General features: G+C 55.1%; 1 protein-coding gene across 1 annotated transcript in view; it reads right to left on the bottom strand.

Annotated features, from left to right (window-relative positions):
- Positions 1–849: 849 nt before the first annotated feature.
- Tmem104 (transmembrane protein 104) overlaps positions 850–16,482 on the bottom strand; it is a 63,211-nt gene continuing 47,578 nt past the window's right edge. Inside the window, exon 10 of the mRNA XM_057773440.1 lies at positions 850–4,458. Within this exon, the coding sequence (XP_057629423.1) occupies positions 3,698–4,458 (761 nt within the window). The 3' untranslated portion in view covers positions 850–3,697. The remainder of the gene's footprint in view (positions 4,459–16,482) is intronic.

Genomic DNA, 16,482 nt, shown 5'->3' with positions numbered 1-16,482 from the left:
CTGAGTCAGGGTCTGTGTGCAGCTGTGGGAGAAGGTCGCGCCAGGTGAGTCTGGGAGGAGGCGGGAGGTCGAGGCTGCTCTGCTTGCTGCCCAAGATCATTAATAACCAAGAGCTGGAAAGATAATTAAGAGTCAAACGTGGAACCGAGCCTGCTGGTGGCTCCAAGGAGGGCTGGCCCAGGTGCCAGCAACCTGGTTCTTTTCTAGGAAACGTGCAGAGGGGCAAGAAGATGTAAGGATAGATGTCTCAGTTTCTTGCTCCTGGTGGAAGTGTCCCTGGCTCTCTCGTGCCTCTAAGAGGAGGTAGAGAGCCCGTGGGGGGAGGAGAACTATGAGATCATAGGAGAGAAAGCGGCTAACACGATGCCCTCACAACCCCCACCTTCAACGCTGTTTTTGCTTTTTGATGCGACATGCAGAAGCAAGGCTCTGCCACTTGTCTCACAGTGGGACATGCTCAGTCTGACCCAGTTCCCTCCCGTGGCTGCCCTAGCTGCTTCCCTCACTTGTTTTTAGCCAACAGTCATATGCACATCAGCGAACGAGAGCCAGAGAGCCAGTGCTCAAAAACGGGGTGGGGGTGGGGAGAGACATGACATTTCTAGCCACGACCCTCTGGTTTTACTTATCTTGCTCTTTACAAGCGGAGGGCCTCCCTCAAGGTTCCTAGAAGACGAGGGAACCACAGCCAATCCTTCTCTTCCACAAACCCTCCTAGATTTGGACTCTGGGTCAGTACCCTGATTGTGAAGTGTAACCGACAGCGGCTACAGGACAACCATTTTGGTAGGAGGTGATAAAGCTAGACAGTATCTGATAGGCTCAAAAGAGTCCTCTCGGTCCTGGGTGAGCAGTACGGTACCAGCTGACGAACAACTAAGGAGACAGCCGTCGGTGGTAGCAGCTTTATTAAGGACTTTGGTGCCAGGCTAAGTTCAGTCCTTTCATTCCCATGACCTACGACCGGAAGGTACCTAGAAGAGGGATGGTTACAGATGCTTACTGCTCAGGGGCCACCCGGTCTGACAGTTTGGTCCTCACCATGGACCCAACACTGTACCAGGCATGAAGCATGCCCCCGGAGGAAGGTTGGCAGGGCTTGGCTGCAGCCTGGCTATTGAGAGCCAGTCTCTCAGCGGCCCCTGGTAACAGTTGGTGTGCAGGGCCCAGCTTTCTTCTGCTCCTGGGTCTGGAACCACTGGCTACTTCTCTTTGGGTCCCCAAGGCAAGCACTGCCTGTTGCTGAGGCTGCTCTTGGTCCCATGTGGAGAGGACAGCTGTATGGCCTTGGGTCTGGCCTGGTGCCCACTGCCACTTTCTGTCCCTCAGCAGTGCCTCCCAGCCTGTCACCTGCCATCTGGCCCAGCTACCGGCCTCAGGTGAGGCGCAGCCAGAGCTCCTGGCACTGTGTTCCAGTGCTCAGCTGGGCCTGGTGCTTTGGTGAAGAATGCTCACTCCTCCTTGACCCGGCCTGCCCCCGGGACTGGTCGGGAGCCATGCAGAGATGGCAGTGACGGCTGCTGAGTTTCAGACTTCCTCCAGGGAGACTCGGATGTGGGGCCAGGCTGGGCTCCTCTGATGTCCTCCCGGCCACTAACCTCAGGGCCTCTTAGCAAACAGACATCTTGGCCTGGCCTATCACCTTACCCAGGGGATACAAAAACCATTTAATGTGCTTGATGCCTTTGGGGGAACAGGTGACACCCACACCCAGGAATGGTAAGCCCTTCACATCCTCTTTGTGCCCCAATGTTCTCTGCCAGAGGCAGAGGCCTGGTGGGGTAAAGAAGGTGACCTCATGTGACTTCTAGTCGACCAGTCAATAAGTAGATGGAGATGGAAGAGCAGAGAACCCAGACGGGCAGTGGGGAGGGCTTGGCGTCAGTGGTCGCTGGGTCCCTCCTCCCCCCTCGGCTGGGGCTTCCCTGACTTAACCTGGAGATGGAGGGGCGCACTCCACTGCCGTGTGTGGCTCCAGAGTGCCACATGAATCAACCTGGGCTTTATGATGCTAATAAATTTTCCACCAAAATTTGGTTTGGAGCCTGGGGGCGGGATGAGGTGTGTGTGTTGCAGGAAGATGATTTAATTTGCTTTGTCCTTAAGCAAGAGGGAGAAGGATGAGTACAGATGTTTTAATTGAGTTCTCTTCAAGCAGCCTGAGCACAGGAGGATGTGCAGTCTCCGCCCGGCCCTGCTTCTATACCACTCTCCCCACCCGGCCCACCCTGGGGCAGGGTCTCCTAGGAAGATGCTGCAATGGCAGGTGGCTGTAGCGGTGTCTGCTTTTCATGTGGACGGGCAATGACGATGCTTAAGAAACTACTGATGTGGGACCACGGTGAGAAAGCTGTGGGCAGGCCCATGGCGACCTAGAGAGCCTTAGAGGCAGGGATGCTGGGGCCAGAGGTAGCAGGTGCTGCCAGTAGGTCCCCCATTCCTTGCAGGTCCTGCACAGACCCCTGGGACCTGGGACATCCAACAGCACAGCGGAGCTCAAGCGCTGAATATGGCAGAATGTGGAAGGGAAGGGGGAGCGGGCGCGAGTTCCCTCATGAGGGTGGAGCAAGGCACTGAAATCAAGAGGGAGGGGCAGTGGTCTGAGACCTTTTTAACCCCAGAGGCGGGTCTGTCCAGGACAGGTAAGGACTAGGCCCAGGGTTGGGGCAAGTCAGGGTCAGGAGGAATCCCTGGTGCCCGAAGCAGAAGGCACATCGAAAATGCAGTTCATTAAATCACTCCTCATTCCAAGGCTTTGGGCCTAGTGGGTGCATGTGTGACCGGCTAGGAAGCGGCTGGGGACCTGGCCTCCTTCATCTCCTCCAGCTCCATGATAGCCAGCCACCTGGAGAGTCTGGCCACTGCACACCCATGACCAGGCTCCTGAGGGCAACACTTTAGTGTTGCAATGCACCATGGGAGCAAGCTGGGCTGCAGAACACAGACTTGACCTTTCGCAGAGGGGCACTCTGTTCTTTCCCTGCCGTAAGTCCAGGCTAGTTAGCCACTATGGTGTGGGTGGGTGGTGAGGGCAGCCTCTCACGTAGTGCCTCACACTCCAGGAGGTCCCTGGGCTCCGAAGGAGAAGCCGCGGAACAGAGGGTCCCTGAAAGGGTTTTACACCCCATGGAAGGGGTGCTTCATCTGTCTGTCACACCAGAGCTGGCACCCACAGCAAAAGCTCTCACAGCTCTTGTCTAGGGACCCTGGTGCCAATTAGCACTTCCTGTCCTTGTCACCAGAACTGGCCAGGCCTCCCACTGGAGGACTACTTAGCAACTTTCAGGACCATCACAAGCAGCCAGGCTTGGAGAGCCAGGGCCTGGGACTCGCCTTTGAAGAGGCAGCAGCTGCTAGTGGACGGCTGCGGATGCAGGAGGGGTACGGGGGTCTAGTATAAATAGCAGCAGTGCCAGCGCTGTCTCCCCCACAGCCTCCAGGGGCAGGAGTGGAGGAACATGTGTGACAGACTGGGTCCGTCCCAGAACCTGGGGACAGCCACCTTCCCAGGCAGGTGGGCTGTCCTGCAGGGCGAGGGCTGGGTCAGGAGAAGACACCACCTGGAGATGTAGAAGGCCTTCTCCAAGAGCCCCAGGCTAGCATGCTCACGGAGACTTGGGTGGCAGCTAAATCCTGATGAGGCGAGGAGGCCGGGACTAGGCTGGCCCTGCCTCCTGTTGCCAGACACGTCCTGCCATCAGAGCTGGGTCTCATTGAGGACAATGTTGGCTGTGACAAAGAAGAAGCAGAAGAAAGCCCACAGTAGCACAAAGGCCACCCAGAAGGTGTGGCGGAACGGGGACCTGTGCTTGTTGACAGTTCCGTAGCCGAAGGACAGCTGGGTGTCCTTGCGGCAGAGGTGCACCAGGAAGGCAGGGATGACATACTGGATGCCAGTGCCTGCGTAGGCTCCTGTGATGCCCACCAGGGACTCCAGGTCATGGGTGCAGAAGGCTACCAGAATGGGAGGCACCAGCGTGATGGTGGGAAACACCACACGGTCTACCACCCACGGGTACGTGCCGCCCTCACGGTGAAAGAGCGTCTTCCAGTTGTTGCGCAGGGTCACCGCAATGATGGGGAAGTTGGTGCTGATGGTGAACACGGGGAAGAGGCCCAGAAAGAACCGGACGGCAGTCAGGCCCACAACGTCGCACCTTGCAAAATTGAGGGTGTACATGTCCATGAGACTGTCGCCGCGGAAGCAGAAGATGGCCGTGAAGGAGAGAAGTCCGTAGAAGGCCAGGATCAACGCGTAGTCCAGGAGCACCAAGCGTGTGATGTGGCGCTTGGAGGAGATGGGGGTGATGAGGGATGGCAGGGAGTGCTGGCACATGAAGGAGTAGACACATACCCCAAACAAGTTCCGAACTCCCAAGAAGTTGGCCAGGGGTGGGTGCCCCTCTCCTTGCCTGTTCCCGATGCGCACCAGGGCCAGCACAATCATGATGGCGAAAGCTACAAGACAAGGCAGGAGTCAGTCAGAGAGGATGAACTGCCTCACCCCTCAGTCTCTGCTCTGTGGGGCTGTGCCCTTAAGGACTGGAGCCCAGGGCAAGGAACCTCAAAACCCCCCACAGCTGTGCAGGAGCTGCCGAGCTTGTTCTAGGGACCCACGTTCGGTTCTCCCTCCTCTTCCTGGAGGCAGGGGCCTGGGCATGATCCAGAGAAAGGAGAAACTGGCCTGACAGCAGGACAGTTCAGCCTGGTAAGGAGCTACCAGCTCCCTCCTCGTCCTTCAAGGGCTCTCCCAGGGACTCTGTCAGCTTCCTGTCAAGGGCAGACTTAGCCAGCATGTATCCCTTCTCTCTTCCTTGGTTTTAAGGTTCTGTGCCTGTGGAGCCAGGTGTGGGGAGCCCAGGGACAAAAGGCACGACACATTTGCGGGGAGATATCCTCTTCAGCAGAGGTCCCCGACTTCGTGTGGGTCAGAGGGCAGGAAGGCTGGGAGCCATGTGTGGGAAGTAGTGAGGGGTCGGTCACTCCACGGAAGAAAGGGCACCAGAGAGCTGTGCTGGAGACAGGCGAGTCTCAGGACTGGTCCCAAGAGTGGCAGCAAACGCCATGTGGCTCAGTTCTGGGCTTGGTGTCAGTTAGGGGACAGGAAATTTGCCGAGGAAGGGCATCTACGACCTTATCTGCTCAGAGCAACCAGGCTAGAGGCAGCTCAGCTTTACCCGGCAACCTCTCAGGCCCTCCACCCGTGGACTGCTCACCAGCCTGGCTTCTAGAACCCGGGTTCCTGAAGATATTCAAGCAGAGGACTCACTACAGCACCACCAATGGCCATGGGCTCCCAGCAAGCATCTCTCTGGCTTCTGATATCTGCCACTGGTGACTACCCAACACACACAGAGACCCCTGTCTCTGTCTCCATTTTGAATTTATATATCCCTGTTGTCTCTATTCAGAACAGGTCTGACACGTCCTGTAGTCGGGGACAGGTGCACAGGGCACAGGACACTCTTTGTAAGTGGTAGGGGCTATAGGAGGGGCTGACTCGTCCCATCTGGGAGCTCCATCAGAGAATCAGGGTCTCTTCCTCAGTATGAACCTGAGAGCACCAGTATTGTCCCCCTGAGGACACCGGTGCACTCCTTGGTTCTTGGGAGAGATTTTTCTGCGGGACCCACGAGAAGCCAGGCCAATGTCTCCTCCCATAATGACACGTGGGAGTGGGCTCAAGTCCTTTATTACTTTTAATCTGAGCTGCCTGACGTGGTAGTGCAGGGGTGGGGAGAGGAGAAGCAGGAGGGGAGGAGGGAGCTCAGACTGTGAAAACTGCCAATAAAGAAGATTTGTTTCAGCTCACTCAGCCGCTCGATTCCAACCGCCTCCTCGCCTCCTGCTCCAGGGCATCACAAATCTTTCCAGCCCTGGCCAGTCAAAGGGAAGCAGCTGTCTAGTTCCTCTCTTAGCCTCGGCCCATGACCCCAGGAGCTACCCCTGGGGTGTAGGCAGCTTCAGAAAGTATACTGAGGCACAGGGTGGGGGGACTTCACCTTATAGGGGTGGCGCCTCGTGTGCTAGTAAGGGCCCCCGACCTCAGCACAGCACAGCAATGCTGCTCAGGAACCTGGTAGCCGGCTATTCCGGAGCTGGGAGCAGGCAGCTGGGCCACTGTTGGGGGGGGGGGGAGCGGCACTGGATGAGGGCCAAGGGAGTAGCTGCTGTTGCAAAGCAATATTTAAATTGTGTTTTGCCATCACCGTTTGGGATGCCACCTGTGACCTGGCCCTGGTCCAGGCCTTGGCCACAGCCAGCATGAATCTGGAAAGACGCCAGTGGAGAAATCCTGCAGCTGTCTGTTGCGTGACCTTGGCCTTGGGTCTTGCAAGTGGGCAAAGAGGCAGGAGGAGGCTGGCTGTTGAGGTAGATGCCAGCACTTCATGGCTGGGTTCCGCCTCAGGTGCTGGCTACTCTTTTCTGTCCTCTGGGAGCAGCCGCAAGTCCCTAAGAGCTGTGAACAGGCACTGGCTGCTTGTTCAGGGTGGCCTCCTGGACGACTCTGCCTGGGCTCCCCCACCCCCACCCCTGGACGATTCTGGCTGGGCTCCCCCCCCCCACCCCCTTACTGCACAAAACCCAAGGCTGCTCCAAGCAGCAGGTTCCCAAGCGATGACACTGACTTTGTAAGTGTGTGTCTACATGCCTTCCACCTCTCCAGCATCGACTTCTGACCTGGTCTTCCAGGGGCTGCATCCTATGTTAGGCTTTTCTTTTCTTTTCTTTTTTTTAAGATTTTTATTTATTATGTATATAGGTTTCTTCCTTCATGTATCCTGCAGTACAGAAGAGGACACCAGATCTTATTACAGATGGTTGTGAGCCACCATGTGGTTGCTGGGAATTGAACTCAAGACCTCTGGAAGAGCAGCCAGTGCTCTATTCCTCTGAGCCATCTCTCCAGCCACCTATGTTAGGCTTTTCTAGAACTTTCAGGATGGCCTATAAAGTTGTGGCTGTGGGTGATACGGCTGCACAACCCCCACCCATAACTAGTCTTACCTGTTAATGTTATTCCAGAGACTTCACAACCCCCATAACTAGTCTCATATGTTAATACTATTCCAGAGACTTCACAACCCCCATAACTAGTCTGTTAATGTTATTCTGCAGACTAGTGACCCACCTGGTTCTGTTAAAACCTCTTTATCCAAAACCTCTACTTCCCAGCTGGCTCTGACCGTGTAGGCCAGGAATTCCAGCTACACAGGAGGCTGAGGCAGGAGCTTGCAAGGCAAGTTCAAGGCCAGTGCCTGGGCCACAAAGTGAGTTCAAGGCCAGCCTGGGGAAATACGTGAGATTCTGTCTGCAGATAAAAGCAAGCAGCTAAAAAAACACCGGCTGCTCTTCCAGAGGATGTGAGCTCGGGTCTCAGCACACAGCTCACAGCTGCCTGTAACACCAGTTAGGTGCCCACACATGCCACATACTTACACCGACATTTACATATAAATAAAAATTTAAAAATCTTTAAAAAAAATTAAAGAGGGCTACAGTTGGAGCTCAGTGATAGACTGCTTGCTTAGTGTGCACAGGGACCTAGGTGTAAGCCCCAGTAAAACACACACACTTGCTCAAAACTAAATCTGTTCTGGAGGGCCATTTTGTGGAATGATAGCTTCCTCTCTCTCTCTCTCTCTCTCTCTCTCTCTCTCTCTCTCTCTCTCTCTCTCTCTCTCTCTGTGTGTGTGTGTGTGTGTGTGTGTGTGTCTGTGTGTGTGTGTTTCGAGACAGGGTTTCTCTGCGTAGGCCTGGCTGTCCTGGAGCTCACTTTGTAGACCAAGTTGGCCTCAAACTCAGAGATCTGCCTGCCTCTGCCTCCCGAGTTCTGGGATTAAAGGTGTGTGCCTCCACTGCCCAGCGAATGGCAGCTTCTCAATTATCACCCAAAGGGAACAGGCTTGCCTGTGTTCCCTTTCTCCCTCCCTCTCCTTAGCTACACTGGGCACTGTCTGCCAAAAGTGGGGACAGCGTAGAAAGGCCACTGGATCAGGCTGGGGAAGAGTGCAGCATCCGCATCTAAGAGAGGAGGTCACGCGTGAGGGCCTACTGTGCTCTGGGCCCAGTGAACAAAAGGAGACACACCTTCACACCAGGAGAAGGTAGGGAGCTCTACACACGTGTGCCCAAAGAACTCTCAGGGGTCACAGGTGGGCACCCTTGTTGGGGCAGAGGCCTGAGGGAGAGCCCTAGCCAAGCCCAAGAGACTCCCCACCACCTCGAGCACACTCAGATGGCACTGATCCCTGGGAACAGGAAGGGGAGGGGAAGCATGTTAGTCTGGCTTCCAGGCAGTTAAGTTCAAAAGAATATTTATGTACTTAACTGGACAGACACTGAGAAGGGAAGGAAGTCGCGGGCTCCAACCTGCAGAGGTCCCAAGACAGGGTGCAAGACTAAGCCCCACTCTCCCGGGACCAGACTCCTTTGTCCCCGAAGCTTCCTGCCCTCCTGGGTACCCAAGGAGCAGAGTTCACGGGCTATCTCCTAGATTGATCGCCCCGTCCCTGGAGAGATGGCCGCTCCAAAAACTCATTAGGTCTGCTAATAAATCAAGGTGAAATAAGAAGACAGGCTGTGAGCGGCAGACAGTGCGGGAGGCGCGGAGGAGACTGCTGCGCCACCCTGGCTTACGGCCGCTGCTCACCTCTAGCTGCCACAGAGGTACAGAAGGATATGGAGGTGAGATGGAGAGGGGTCCCCAAACATCCAAGATGTTCCCATCAGAGACGCCCCCGGGGGGCAGGGCCAGGTGTGTCTGTCTCTGCCCTATCCTGAGCTAAGCTCTGAGAAGCCATATCTGCATGCATCTGTTTTCCACACCGGAAGTCACACTCCACAGGGTGTCGAGAAGCAGGGAGGGGTCAGGGAGAACACAGAAGGCTGGTGAAAGCATCACACCAGGTCACATGGGGACAGTAGGCCTGGGCAGGTCATCTGTACAATGATGGGGGTGGGTGGGGGTGAGGGCGCAGGAGACTTTTATTATTTTGAGAAACAATTGTGCTGGTTTTGTATAACCTGAGACTTGGCCTTCACTGTCACTCACTCATTCAACAGTCTCACTGAGTGTCTGCGGAGTGCCGGCACTATTCTGATCACTCAGGGGTAAGTGCACAAGAGAGACATGGGTCCTGTCCTTGTGAAGTCCAGAGTGCTGGAGCACCACCAGGTCGAGGGTACCAAAGACACAACTGGTTAGTGGTTGCCTTAGTGGCAGGGTGGATGATGACATCCCTGTGTTAAGAACGGTCCAAGTTCAAGGGTAGAAGCCCACTGAGGAGAGGGGAGGAGAGGCAGGTGCCAGGTGCCAGAAGGGAATGTAGGGACCTTCCTGGCTGCTCTGTTCCCTAGGTCTGTGGCTGCCGCGCCTGCTCTTGGGCCTGCTCTTGGTTCGGAGAGGAGGGTTCATTGCGAGGCAACGATGAGGATGAGACGGCAGCTGCCCCTCCGACTTCCAGACTCCCATCCCTGGCTCTGCCCGAAGCCATGTGCTGCTTTCAGGCAGACTTCTGACAGCTGATCTAGGTTCGACAAGCTGGCCTCGCCATATTGATTCACCTTGAGGCGCAGCTCGCTTCTCAACATCTAACTCTCTGAAGGGAGGGAGGGAGAGGAAGGGAGGGAGGTACAGAAGGCAAGCCATTATCTGAGGAGCTGAGACAAAAACAGGTGCTTCTCCTTAGCCCTGAGTGGCCAGCTGGGAGCGATGGTACATTTCCCTTCCCTGTGTGGAGAGGTCAGGGCAAAAGCCACATGGGCACCAGGCCACCCTAACAGTACCAGCAGCCCCTGAATGGCTTTCTTCCCTCTTTTCTGCTGTCAAAAGCCAGATAAATCCCTATAGGAGCTGTCTGACCTGATGCTGTCTTTCTGTCTGACCTCAGAGCATCCCCTTGGCAAGCAGAAAGGGCAAGCCACACCCTCCTGGGTACCCGCCAAGGACAGAGGCACGCTGATCTCCGAGAACATCAGAACAGACAAACAGTGCCTCTCCTGAAGGGCCTTGCCAAGCAGGCCCTGCCTTTCTGGGTCTCACTCAGGGCAGGGAAGGGGAGTAGTGTTTCACTGACTGGGTGCAGCCACGGATGGAGTTACCGACCTGTTGGGGCCAGATGCAGGGTAGGCAGGAGTCTGACATTAGGGCATCCATAACAGATGTCCTAGGGCAATTAAGAGGACAAAGTAGATGGTTTTGATTTTTCTCCTAAGCACACACTCAGCTCTCTTAGTGAGAGGTCAGAGTTGATAGAGACCAGCTCCATTGTTCAGGTGCTGGAAATGCAGCCTGGGGCCACCGAGGAGCTAGCTTGCACTGGGGGTATGGGGAGGGGAGGGCCCTTACTGCAGGCGGCCTGGCTGACATCCTGGGTCTCTGAGGCTCGGTCTGGAGCTTCCTGCTGCTCAGTGAGGTGTGAAGCAAGGCGGGACCTTGCCTTCCTTGCAGGATCCTGGCTCGAACTGGGCCACCTGCCTAGATACCGCTGATGCCGGGGCACATGGACGGCGCTCTCCCACCCCCTTTCCTGGGGACACTATGACTGTGAAGGTGGGACATGGAGTCCTTCTTAGTGACTTTACTCTTTTCCTCTTCCCTGTGAAATGGGAAGATTTATTTTTATTACTTTATTTCTTTTTATTCATGGGGAAGCTCACGGGGCTGAAATGGTGTGGGGGACTTCAGAGCACACCGAAGACTGCCTGAGTCTCTCCTAGAAGGTGGTAACAAAACCACAGAGCTTAGGTCAGCGAGATGGCTCAGTGGGAAAGGAGCTTACAGCCAAGTCTGATGACCTGAGTTCGACCCTTGGAACTCACATGGCGGAGAAAATTTTTTTTCATACTGATTACACACTAAAAGATATTTTGGTGTGTTTAACGGTAATTTTAAATTGAGTATGTTCTTAGAGACTCATTTTTATTTTTATTCACAAGTATGTACATATGTGTGGGTGGTTGGTGAGGCCAGAAGAGGTCGTCACATCCTCAGGTGCTGGAGTTACAGGCAGTTTTGAGCTGCCCAACACTGATGCTAGGAACTGAACTCAGGTCCCCTGGAAAAGCAGGAAGCTATCTCTCCAGTCTTGAGCATTTTCCCCTGGGGTGGGGGAGATTCACTATGGCTAGTGTTCTTTGTGGGTACCTGTGATGTACTGACTTGTTGGGAATTTGAAAGACCTCTGCCTCCTGCCAGTCCTCAACCATAAAGTTTAAGTAGGAGAAGAGCTGAGTGTCCTAACTCTAACCCTTGCCATGTCCCCTATTTGCACAGGGACTCTACAGGTCTGGGCTGGAGGCTGGTATCACCTCTGAAAAGCAATAGTAAGAATGGGGCAGTTCAGATGGGATAGCACTTTGTCTGACCTGTGCAAGATCCAGGTTCAATTGCTAGTATCTTGAATGAAAAAAAAAAGGTAAAAGGTTAAACAGGCTTGAGTCGGTGTCTGTCCTGTCCGATAGAGAATGTACTGACTTGGCCTAGGGAGCTAGGGAAATAACGTGGGACCTAAGCCACTAAGCTAGCGGGGCTATCTGGATACAGGAGAAGCTAGAACACAGTCCTGCCCTCAGCCTGTCTCCTACAGCAGGACCTAAGAGGATAAGAGACATAACGGTGGTGGACGAGAACTGTGTCCATTAAGGCCAGACTACATGCCACTGTCTTTCCTTAACTCCTGAGTGCCCACGAGAGATACGGACACTTGAAACCACGGCTCTCAGACCCAAGGATGATCTAACAAATATCATCCCAGCATGTCAAGAATGAATCTAACAAATATCGTCCCAGCATGTCAAGGCCCCAGGCCCTTGCATAAGCATTTTCTTTCATGTTCCCTGGAGAGCCCTGCTTCAACCCAGAGCTCTGTTCTGGTCCCAGATAACCGCTCTGGGATGGGCTCAAGCCTGCACTGCCCGGACCCTGTGCTGTTTCCTAAGTCTTGTACGTGGTTCTGGCTCCAGCTTAGCACACGCAAGGAAGCAGCCCTCCATCGAGGCGGCCATTCGTCACTGTGGCTGTCAGAAGGACAGCGCTGTCTTCTCCAAGCAGAGAATCAACATGCCAGAGCTAATGATAATGAATGGCCAGCACGCACGCATCAGTGACTGGGCCCAGTGCTCCAGCAGGGAGCTGGGTCTGGTGGAGGACGTGGCTACAGCTTTGTCCTTCAGCACCACGCTGCCCACCCCCCTCCAGGACGCAGGGCCATGGGTCTGCTTCTGGTCATGGTGGGCGGGGCAGGAGACTGACAAGGCAACATGGGCCAGAGCTGAAAAAGTTTCCCAGTCCTAAGGCAGGTGCAAGTGACTGGGTGTTTGTTCTTCAACCACTGGGACTAACTGTCTGCAAAGGGGGAGCCGCATTCAGACACAAGAGCCGGGGTGCGGGGTCAGTGCTGCCCCAAGACACAGCTGCATCTGACAGACGGCTGAGGGGCGGAGCATGGTTTGGTTTTCAAAAAAGTCCAACATTTCAAGTTACATTGGGTTCAACCTGAGTGCCACTTAACTGTTGCTCCTGGGGCAGGCTGCTGCACTGCTTTTAAAAATGGACAAGGAGGGGCTGGAGAGATGGCTCAGAGGTTAAGAGCACTGACTGCTCTTCCAGAGGTCCTGAGTTCAATTCCCAGCAACCCACATGGTGGTTCACAACCATCTGTAATGAGATCTGGCGCCCTCTTCTGGCCTGCAGCCGTACATGGAGGCTGAACACTGTGTACATAATAAATAAATCTTTAAAAATAAATAAATAAATAAATAAAAATGGACAAGGAGAAGGTAGGGAAGACGGGTCAGCGGGCGAGTGCGAGCACCACAGAGCTTGATTCCTTAGAACCCGCAGAAAGGTGGAAAGAGAGAAAGGACCTCAACAGGTCATCACGGCACATGCCCTGCCTCCCGTCTCTTGCTCTCTGCCTCTCCACCAGACACTGACACACACACACCACACACACACACACAAAACATTAAGTGCAGGCGCTGGAAGGGGGTGAGCACTGAGGGGAAGGAAGCGGCCAGCGTAGCATTGGCACAGGCAGGGACCGTCTCAGGGTAGTCATGAGGAAGTAGCCCGCTACCGCCCCACAGCCTTACTTCCCATGTTGAGGTGTGGTCCCCAACACCAGCAGGATGGGCACGCATCTCCTCGTGCTCTAAGGAGGAGATTGCTTCACTCTAGGGCTCCACCTTCCGAGCTGGTCCAGGAGCTTCAGGAGCTCGCCCTGAATACCCAGCACTGGTACCAGCTCATCTGAGGGGCTTTGGAGGTCGGGGGAGAGGGACGAGGAGACCGATGTGCAGGCAGCTCACACCTGTGCTACAAAGATCTCGGGCACCTCTTCTTGCCCCATCAAGGGTAGTTAAAGCTACACAAGGTACATACATGTTCCTCCTCTGTGTGTGTATGTCTATGTGTGTGTCCATGCGTGTTCCTCCTCCGAGTGTGTATGTCTATGCATGTGTATATGTGTGTTCCTCCTCCGTGTGTGTATGTCCATGTGTGTGTCCATGCGTGTTCCTCCTCCGAGTGTGTATGTCTATGCATGTGTATATGTGTGTTCCCCCTTAGTGTGTATATGTCCATGTGTGTGTCCATGAGTGTTCCTCCTCCGAGTGTATGTTCATACATGTGTACATGTGTGTTCCTCCTCCGTGTGTGTACGTTCATGTATGTGTACATGTGTGTTCCTCCTTTGTGTGTAAGTCCATGCATGTTCCTCCTCCGAGTGTGTATGTTCTCTCTTCGCAGATTCTTTGATGCCTGAGTTGTTCTATCCCTCCTGGCTGTCACTCTTCTACCTGAGCAGGGGTGAGAGGTCTCCTGTGTGTTCCCAGGGAGGACAAGACAAGCTTAGGAGGAGTCTGATGTACTTTGGGGTTCCGGGTGGGACTTTTCCTGAGACTATATGGCCTGCCTCTGTTGCCTCTGCCAATCAACAACTCACTCTCAATACCTTTTCTCCTGAAAGGAGTGAATTCAAGCTAGCCTGGCTCCTTCCAGTGCTGGGCAGGTCCCTGTGCCTTCCAGAAGACCAGACTCCGTCCACCTGCAGGACTAATTCTGCCCCATGGCTACAAGCTTCTCCTGGAGGGGCTTGGAGCAGAGCGCCCCCTCTCCACCTGAGGTAGCGTACAGGGCAGGCACTCAGACTCCAGAGCAGCCAAGTTCCTAGTAGGAAAGCAGGAATTCTAGTCTTGTCATCCTTCAATGTCCCCCACTCTGTGCACACAGGTGGCGCCTGGGAAGCAGAGTCCCCATTTTTCATTGCTGAGTTGTCAGGGCAGCTTGGTTAGTGACCGTGGGGACAGCAGAGTCAGGAGCCTGGCTGTAAGACAGCTAATCTCCTTTCTGGAGATTGAAACATACAGCTTCAGGTCCTGTCACCATCCCCGCTGAAGACTGCCTGGCCTTCCTGGCAGAGCGACCAAGGAGGAGAGAGTCTACTGATAAGGACAAGGGCAGGCGACAGACGGTCCCCTGGCCTGGTGGAGCTGCGGGCTGCTGTGGCTCTGTAGGTGGCGGCTACAAGGGTCTACCTTGTGCAGAGCCCATCCTTATCACCAAGGTGGTGTGGTGCCAGACCCGTCCCTCTGCTGACCACAGTGCTCCTCCCTTGCCTTGGGAGTGCTCAGGTAGCTGTCCCCCTAACCTGGGGGTGGGGACAGCAGTTCTGATTGTTGTGGTTGGTGGGAAGAGCTGCATGTGATAGAGGTGCATGCAGATCAGAGCTGGCAGCAAGTGGAGCTGCTTAGGTGGGAGATGGGAAGAGAATGGCCGCCTTCTCTTGGTGCCCAGCACGGCATTCTGGTTGGTCTTGACTGATGCTGGCCGAGGTGTAATTGTCAGCCTGTGGCTGTCTCTTCTCCAGGAAAGGCTAATGACCTGTCTGCTTCACCTGATGGCCTGTCCACAGAAACCCAAGTTCCTCTCTTCACACTGTTCTTTCCATGTGCAGAGCGAATGCCTGGAAAACTCAGGGAACAATGAAGACCACCAGGGACTTGTTTGGGGCCCCTCTACTTGTAGAGCGGCCACTGGGCAGGACAGTTCGAGCACAGGAAGGCTGGCCACATGAGGTGGGGAATGGAGAAGGGAGCTGGGGCTTTCCCTGGATTTCTGGGGAGCAGCACAGGAATTCAAAAGCCACTTGGCAAAAGTGAGCGACAGATGGCTCAGGCTTACAAGACCCCCCGACTGCTGGTGGCCACAGATCAGAGCAGCCCCACTGGGAGACTCTGCTGGGGCCACCACAGACCTGGGGACAGTAGAAGCCAGAAAGCCCTCCTGTTCCCAGGCAAAGGTCTCTTCTTGGGGACCCGCAGCCTTGTTTGTCTCGGCTGCCTAGTTGCACCGCCTGCTGGCTTGGAAAACAAACCTGGGGCACTCACAGGGGGTGGGGTGGGAGAGCAGGTCTGAGCAACTTCCCCAGGCAGAGCGGCCCTAGCTCCTCTATGGATGCCTGGCAAGGCCGGTGTCTGACCCACTTTGAGGGGAGTGTGGAGCTGGAGAGCAGGCTGCGGTGGTAGCTCTGAATACACAAACACAGGCGGGGGTGGGGGTGGGGGAGTCCCGTGGGTCCTCGACGCCCCGAGGAGTGCGGCGCTGCTCCAGAGCAGCCTTTATTAGAAGGAATGCGTTTTTTAATAACACCGGTGGGGTGCCCTGAGCTGAGCCAGCTGTCGGCAAGCCAACGTGGAGGCATCTGTGTGCGAGCGAGTGGGGAGGGCTGGGTGGGTAATAGGATTGAAGTAATAATGCCGTTGTGACCCCTTCTAGCCCAAGAGCTCCCATGGGGCAGCCAGCTGAGTATCCAGGGAGGGAGCCACCAACAGGTCTAAGTCTTGTTGCTTTGGGCTCAGGACGGAAGGCCCTGGTTGCTGGATCTGTGGGAATGAAGGACAGCACCTTGGCTGACACACATGTCCCTGGGCCACCTGCTGCTGACAGAGGGCTAGGACTAAAGCTAATTCCCTATACCCCAACTACATGGATGAGTCTGCTCATTTCTCTCAGGTGTGTGTGTGGGGGGGCTGAGGTGCAGGGACCACAGCTGGGTGTGGGGATAGAGGGTAGACAGGCTGCCTGGAGGGTACTGGGAAGCATAGCTCTGTTTTGGCCATGGCTGAGGCAATGTCCCTGACCTCAAAGCCAGTCCAAGGGGGAGGTTCATCCTGAGGCCACAGTCAGCAGACTGGTGGAGATGAGGACGATGTGGCTGTCTGGGTGCCGAGCAGGTGCCAGGCATGATTCTGACAGGCACCTCCTAGTCTGGCTTCTCTGTGTCTTCACAGTCCTCAGTGAGGCAAGTCTTCCTTGCCACAGCCCAGAAGAGGGTCCCAGAGGACAGAAGCTTGGTCTGTGCACAGTGGGAGAGGAAGTCATCGGACTACATTAAAGGGAGCAAGGCTGGAGGGTGCAGCGACAGCCAGCAGGTGCAGCATCCAGGTGAGGCCCTGTGCTCACACAGCTGTGGCCAG

The sequence above is a fragment of the Chionomys nivalis genome, chromosome 7 (assembly GCF_950005125.1).
Source record: "Chionomys nivalis chromosome 7, mChiNiv1.1, whole genome shotgun sequence".
Lineage (NCBI taxonomy): Eukaryota > Metazoa > Chordata > Mammalia > Rodentia > Cricetidae > Chionomys > Chionomys nivalis.
The sequence above is the reverse complement of the archived record's forward strand: the minus strand, read 5'-3'. Positions and strand labels throughout refer to the sequence as shown.